General features: G+C 36.4%; 1 protein-coding gene across 1 annotated transcript; it reads left to right on the plus strand.

Moving 5' to 3' along the window:
* Positions 1-2,497: 2,497 nt before the first annotated feature.
* On the plus strand, positions 2,498-6,079 carry LOC113302539. Its single transcript, XM_026551462.1, has 2 exons — positions 2,498-4,672; positions 6,037-6,079. Exon 1 carries the CDS (start codon positions 2,764-2,766, stop codon positions 3,790-3,792), a length of 1,029 nt encoding a protein of 342 aa, XP_026407247.1. The 5' UTR covers positions 2,498-2,763; the 3' UTR covers positions 3,793-4,672; positions 6,037-6,079.
* The last annotated feature ends 2,007 nt before the right edge of the window (positions 6,080-8,086 follow it).

An 8,086-nucleotide genomic window follows, 5' to 3' on the forward strand; every position in this document is an offset into this window, starting at 1 on the left:
ATGTGGATGTTTCATATGTGACGTCACTTTGGGTAATCAAATGAGATTTCTATAGACTCCCGGAGATTATTGGAAAATCTAGAGATTTCTAGTGATTTTCTGAGGATAACTTTGTTGGTTGGTCCATAAAACCCGACCCAGTTTATCCTAAAGTCCAGCGGGGAAAATGTTTTAACCGCCGGTCCAAAAAAGTTTTGAATAGCTCATCACAGAAACATATGCTTCCAAATCTACGTTGCTCATTCACAAAAACTACTTCGTTTTTCAAAACCAGAAATCAAAACTACTTCCAGATCCAAATCAAAAACTTGAGCACTGAAAATCAAAAACTGAAATCAAATCAGAAAACTGAAAATCACAACTAGAAACAAAAATCAATTATCAATAATCACCTAAAACTGAAAATTTAAAATCAAATTAGGACATCGAAATAAAAAATCTCCGAGAACCGGTGAAGAAGAAGAAGAAGATATTTGTTAGTCGCTAGAAACAATACATGTTGATATGTATGATCTTGTCGTACAGATTGATATGTACTGAAGGAAAATATGTATTAAAGGAAAAACTATCTGATCCCACAGTACATATTTATCCAACACTACATATTAATATGTATTGAAGAAAATACGTACCGAAGAAAAATGTGTATGATCCCACGGTACATATTGTTCCAACATTACATATTGATATGTAGTGAAGGGAAATATGTACTAAAGGAAAAAATGTATGATTCAACAGTACATATTGATCCAGCAGTACATATTGGTATGTACTCAGAGAAAATATGTACGGAAGAAGAAAAAAATAGTAGGTAGTCCAATAATACATATTGATATGTACTGGTGGGACCAGTTAATGAAATTCTAGAATCAAACTGGAAACAAGTAAGGAAACCAGTTTATGAAGAGAGAGGGAGCGTGAATTGGGCGAAAAATCGGTCGTGATGATTAACACTCATCAACCCATGATTGAAGAATCAATTGATCCACGTGGGTCTCAAAATAGACGAAATATTGATAAATCAAGGGCTTCTAGTGTTCAAGATGAGTTGATGGTTGATTCACAGATGTGTTTGGAGAAGACGAACAGTTTGAATGAAGAAAGGAATAACAAGAGTATTGATGGTATGTGTAAGGATAATCTGGATTTAGGAAGGAGTGGAGATTCTCAGCCTGGAATTCGAATTTCTCAACATAGATCTGCTAAACCTGCATCTTACAGGGATGTTTTTATCAATTCTGAATTGAGATGGGAAAACTGTTTTCAAGAATGGGGTCTACAGGAGTTGGAAATGGAAGGAAGCAACGACTTTGTGATTGGTTAAGATGGTACTGCGGATGGAATTCCATCTATTAACTTGGACATCGATACTCAGAGGTGCATAATTCAGCCATGGAAGCGTTGCTTAATTGGTAAAGTTGTTGGGAAAACGGTAGGTTTTAAATTCATTTCTTATAAAGTGAACGAATTGTGGAAGCCTACAGATAAGATTCAAATACTTGATCTCGGTAATGATTTTTTCTTATTCAAATTTGATTGTACAGATGATTATAAGTAAGGCTGAACATGGTGTCGGTTAACCGTTGGAAACCGACCGAACCAGACCAATAAGAAAGAAACCGAACCAAACCATTTAGATTTGGATTGGTTTGGTAAAAAAAGTTGAAAAACCGACATTACTGGTTTGGTTTTGGTTTGACCTGAAAACCGAACCAAAAACCATTGGGGAACCGATTAATTTTTAAACTTAGTTTTTACCGTCGATTTAAAAGTATTAGATTCTACCCATTGATTTAGAGGATAAATAGAAACCCTAAATATAATATTTCATTATGATACTCTCCCTCTTTCTCTTTCTCTCAGCCGCCTCCCTTCTCCACCCCCAGCTACAGCTGCTGCTACTCGACTTTTTTCTTCCCGTCTTCCTTCTTTTTTATTTGTCAATAACTAAATTAAGATATATTATATATATTATTTTGATCTCTAGAATTAGAGTAAGCTTTAACTATTCTTGATTTTTCTTTTTTTTGTCTGTATATTTGTGTAAACCAATACTATCGGCAACTACGATTTTTTTATCTGTAAATTTGTGTATTTTTTTTTGGTTTGACATAATTATTGGTTAACCAAAAACCACTGGGACAAACCGAAACCAACTGGAACCATTTGGAAACCGAACCAATGGTTAATGGATTGGTTTGGTTTAGATTTTTAGAAACCAATAGTATTGGTTTCGGTTTTGGTTTGGCTAGAAACCGAACCAAAACCGACCATGAACAGCCCTAATTATAAGTATGTTTTATTAGAAGGCCCATTATTGGTGGTCATCATCTTTCTATGAGAAGATAGACACTAAATTTCAAGTCTTCTAATGCTTCTGTGAACACTTTTGTTGTATGGGCTAAGCTACCTGAACTCCCTCTTGAATATTTTGATAAATCAGTTCTTGAAAAAGTTGGAGCTAGAATAGGCAGACTGATTAAGGTTGATAATACTACTGGTCAAGTATTGAGGGGCAGGTATGCCAGAGTTTGTGTTGAAATTGCAACAAATAAGCCTTTAGTTCTTCTTGTTAGGACAAGATCTATCATTCAAAAAGTGGAGTATGAGGGTTTGAATATGATTTGTTTTCAATGTGGAAAAATGACACATAAAAAAGAAAATTGTCCTGCTAATGTTCATGCTCAGCCAGCAACTGCTAATCCTCCTTATGTTTCAGGTACAAACTAAGGTGTCAATGTGGAGGCTAACTTTGGCCCGTGGATGATGGTGGGTAAGAGGAAGAACAAGTTCATAGGAGGTGGTTTTAGTAAGGCTGCTCCGAAGGAGAGTAACAAAGGAGATGTGAATCAGGAAAGCGAAACTAGTGGAGGTTCGAAAAATGCTAGAGGTGGTGACTCAAATGGTCAGTGGCAATTGGTAACAAAAAACAAAGGTAATCGAAGTGCAGGTAATAGCAACATATTTGTTTCTTTGACTGAACAAACTGCAATGGACATGACTGGTCAGGACAAACATGAGACAATTAATGTGAGAATTTGTAACAGTAGCCCTATCATTAATGCTACAAGTGGTGGGAATGTTAACAAGTCGGAGAGCCAGTTACAAATCAGAGAAGTGAATAATGTTAGTGGATCTGTGTCTAATGATGTTTTATTAAAGGCACATCAGGGAAGGAATTCGAATAGAAAGAGTTATAATTCAATTAATTCTGGTAATGGAGGTGTCTTAAATGACAATCAAGTTATTGTTAGTGAACCTATAAATAAAGGGAAAGGAAAAATAGTTTCTACTGACAGTAATGGAAGCAGAAAATCAGATGGAGGACAACTTACAGTTCCAACAAATACTCTCTCAAGTCTCTCTAAGACCATTGAAGGTTTCTTGGAAGGTGGAAGACCTTCAAGTCTCTTTAAGACCATTGGAGGTTTCTTGGAAGGTGGAAGACCTTCAAGTCTCTCTAAGACCATTGAAAGTTTCTTAGAAGGTGGAAGACCTTCTTGTTCGAAGAGCTCAGGAGGAGTTGCAAGCAATGGCAAATCATTTGACAGAATTAGTGATGGATCAAATAACACAAGTGGACTTAAGGCTTCAAATGCTGGAGGACATCGCACATCTGAGCAGCTGGAGTGGAATGTATTTTTGGACAGAGTCAATCAGGTATTGATTCCGTTAAGCTTCCCCCGTTCAAATTGGACTTACATGGATCCGTATGAGTATCTAAACCAGAAAAGGGAAGAACTAGAATGCATGTCAAAGATGTGGCCAGAAGCAACAACACTAGTGGCGTAATTGGCTCCAATGGTGGAAACTCCAGCACTAATAAGAAGCACAAATGATATTTGGAAGTTCGAGATGAAGTTCAATACTCGTTTAGATGCAGATCATTTCTACCAACGACAGTTCAAGAAAAAATTCATTTTAATTCTGGAGTTGAACAAGGCAGCGATTGCAAGGAGAATGGAGATGCCACTCTCTAGAGGACCTGCAAGGTCTGTTTGTTTTGGACACTGTATCGATAATTTGTCCATGAAGATATTAATTTGGAATTGCAGGGGTGCTGCCCAACCCTCTTTTGTTCGTGTTATGAAGAAGTTAATTAAGATACATAAGCCAACTATTGTGGCTTTGTTAGAGACTAGAGTGATTGCTACTCATGATGTTGGTTTAGTTAGGCAATTGGGTTTTATGGAGTCCATTGTGATTGATCCCGAAGGTTTCTCAGGGGGGCATGTGTTTGTTGTGGGATCCGGATGAGGTGGATATTGAGGCTACTAAAGTGTCTAGGTGAGCCATTCATGCAGTTGTTACGGCCAAGTTCAATAGTCCATGGATCCTGTCCTCAATTTATGGGAGTACTAATAAGGTCACCAGGAAGACTATTTGGGAGGAAATAGGTGTCATTGCTGAAGTTAATCAAGCAGGCCATATGGTTATGGGAGATTTAAACACTATTGGCGCAAGGAATGAAAAAGTTGGTATAAAAGAGCCTTATGCAAGTCAATTGCAGGAGCTTAAAGATGTGATGAATCAATGTGGTTTGATTGATTTGGGGGCGAATGGGCCAAGATATACTTGGAATAACAGAAGGGCTGGACTTGCAAACATCAAGGAAAAGCTGGATCGTGTTTTGGCTAATGAGGATTGGTGAAAGAGTTTCAAAAATGCCCAGGTATATCATTTATCTTATTTCAATTCGGACCATATAGCTTTTCTGATTGACCTTGAACCTAAAAAGGTTTTTAAACAGAGATCATTCAGGTTTGAAGCCATGTGGGTCAGTGATACTAGATATATTGATGTGGTTAAGGAGAACTGGCATAGACCCACTAGTAATAATAACCATAACTATTTTGAGAATATTGAAAGACTTCAAAAAGAAACCAAAAATTGGAATAAAAATGTTTTTGGTAATCTTTATAATAGGATTGAATATGCTCTTGCGAATTTAAATCTTGCTCAGAATGCTTTTGATTTCTCTCCTACTGATAAAGCTAAAAGTCACATGGTTAATGTTTGTGTGAGTATTTAAATTTGCTAAAGTTGGAAGATATTTTCTGGAGACAGAAGTCTAGGGTTGAGTGGCTTAAAGATGGAGATCTTAACACGAAATTCTTTCATATTTCTACTCTCGTTAGAAGGAGAATGAAATCCATTTGTATGTTGAAAGATAATGTTGGTAAGTGTCTTACTTCTGTGTAGATATTGAAAAGGAAATTGTGAACCACTTTAGTTCTCTTTTCAATTCTACCACTACTAGTTTAGATCATGCTGAAATTGAGAGTTTGTTTCCTAGTATTATTTCTGAAAATGACAATAGTATTATTACTAGGGAGGTTTCGGTCATGAAAATAAAAACTGCTATGAGACAATCAGGTTCGCTTAAAGCTCCCGGGCCCGATGGTTTTCAGGGGATTTTCTTTCAAAAGTACTGGAGTACTGTTGGCCCAAGCATTATCAAGTTAGTTAGGGACTTTTTCTCTCTAGGAGTGCTTGACCATAGACTTAATAGAACTTTTATAGCTTTGATACCTAACAAAAATATTTCTACTAGTGTCAAAGACTACAGGCCTATTAGTCTCTGTAATTATGCTATGAAGATCATAACTAAAATCCTGACCAATATGATTTGACCTTTTATGGATAAAATTGTCTCTAAGAACCAGCATGCTTTCATTAAGGGTGGGTCAATTTTTGACTCTACCATAATTTGCAATGAAATTATCCATTCTTTAAAGACTAAAAAAGGTACTGGCTCTAAAACTTGATTTCGATAAATCTTATGATAGGATCAGCTGGCCGTTTATAGATAAAATCCTAAAGTGTGTTGGTTTTGATGATAAAGTGGTAGGCTGGATTATGTCTTGCATAAACTCTGTCTCTTTCCAAGTACTAATTAATGGTGCTCCTAGCAATGAATTTACTTCTCAGAATGGTATCCGCCAAGGAGATATTTTATCTCCCTACATTTTTATTTTATGTTTGGAAGCTTTGTCTAGATTTATTCAACATGGTATTGATTATAAATTCTTGCAGGGTTTCACTGTGGCTAAGGGAGCTCCTATGGTTACTCACTCGCTTTATGCAGATGATAGTGTTATCTTCCTTAAGGATAATTAAAAAAATGCTTGCAATCTAAGATATATTCTTGATAAGTTTAGTTGCTGGTCTGGTTAGGCTATGAGTGATGCTAAGTCTACTTTACTGACTTTTAGCAATCTGGGTAGGAATTTTACTATGGGAATGGCTAAGGCGCTAAGATTTCAAGTTGCTAAGACTCCAGGTAAGTATTTAGGCATACCTTTGCAATGGTGGAGAGTGACTGAAAAAACTTTTAATGATTTGCTTGAAAAACTTAGCAATATAATGGTTGGATGGAAATCAAAATCTCTAAACATAGCTGGTAGATCTATCCTAATTAAATCTGTTCTTGACCCGGTGTTTAATCATGTGATGTCCATGTTGAAATTTCCTAAAGGCTTAGTTAATAAGATTGACAAGTTCAGGAGAAATTTTCTGTGGGGAGGTGATAAAGACTCTAGGAATATGCATAACATAAATTGGTTAACTGTGTGTAGTCCTATTGTTAATGGCGGCCTAGGTTTAAGAGATATGGAGCTAAATAATTTAGATTTGCTTGCAAAAATAGCCTGGAGGATCTGTGAGGATCCTGACTCTGATGTGGCTAGCCTTTTGAAGGCTAAGTATTTCAGAGAAGGTGATTTCTGGTCTAGTAAGACCAAAAATGGTTGTACTGCTAGTTGGAGAAGCATTGTTCAGGGGAAAGAGATTACTAAGTTAAAAAAGCGGGGGTCTAAAAACACCACCCAATATTTCGCTTAGCAATCTGTATGGATAAACTCCAATATACTTTCTAGAGAATCAACTAGACAGTCAGACTCAGTCTATATAAAAGTATATCAAAGGACTTAATATCTCAATCTCTCAATTTGATCTATACTCAAGCAAATATAAATCTGCGAGTCTTTATCAAAGAGAGATAACTTGGATGGTACCAAATACCAATATCCAAGTGTCAATCAATTTAAATCAACAACCCAAAAGGTCGGATATTCTAATTGATTGAACGACGCACAACCTATGATATTTAAATTATATAACAAAATATAATGCAGAATAGAAATAACACAAACACCAGAATTTTGTTAACGAGGAAACCGCAAATGCAGAAAAACCCCAGGACCTAGTCCAGATTGAACACACACTGTATTAAGCCGCTACAGACACTAGCCTACTACAAACTAACTTCGGTCTGGACTGTAGTTGAACCCCAATCAATCTCACACTGATCCAAGGTACAGTTATGCTCCCTACGTCTCTTATCCCAGCAGGATGCTACGCACTTGATTCTCTTAGTTGATCTCACCCACGACTAAGAGTTGCTTCAACCCAAAATCGAAGATTTTAATTAACAAATCTGTATCACACACAAAAGTCTATTGTAATAGATAAATCCGTCTCCCACGAATATACCATGAGTTTTGTTCCATTTTTTGATAAATCAAGGTGAACAGGAACCAATTGATAACCCGGACTTATATTCCCGAAGAACAGCCTAGAATTATCAATCACCTCACAATAAACTTAACCGACTAGCGAAACAAGTTATTACGGAATCACAAACGAAGAGACGAAGATGTTTGTGATTACTTTTTATCTTTCCTGTCGGAGATAGAAATCTCAAGCCAATTATTTCAATTGTACTCGTAAGATAGAAACAGAGAGATCAGATCACACAACTACGAGAAAGTACTATCGGTATGGATTCACAATCCCAATGAAGTCTTTAAGTCGTTAACCCGGTTTGAGAAAAGAAAACCAGAGGGTTAAAGGAGAATCGACTCTAGCTACAATTAATATCACACGTAAGGTGTGGGGATTAGGTTTCCCAGTTGCCAGAGTTCTCCCTTATATAGTCTTTCAAATCAGGGTTTGCAATCAATGTTAGCTTAGTAACAAAGCATTCAATATTAACCGTTAGATGAAAACCTGATTAGATTCAAGATAATATTTATCAACCGTTAGATCGAAAACATAGCTTGTTATACACACATGTAATGCACGT

This window comes from Papaver somniferum, chromosome 8 (genome assembly GCF_003573695.1).
Source record: "Papaver somniferum cultivar HN1 chromosome 8, ASM357369v1, whole genome shotgun sequence".
In the NCBI taxonomy this organism is placed as follows: Eukaryota; Viridiplantae; Streptophyta; class Magnoliopsida; order Ranunculales; family Papaveraceae; genus Papaver; species Papaver somniferum.

Excerpts from the sequence above, each read along its gene's own strand:
- LOC113302539 (XM_026551462.1), top strand. The coding sequence starts at position 2,764 with ATGATGGTGGGTAAGAGGAAGAACAAGTTCATAGGAGGTGGTTTTAGT.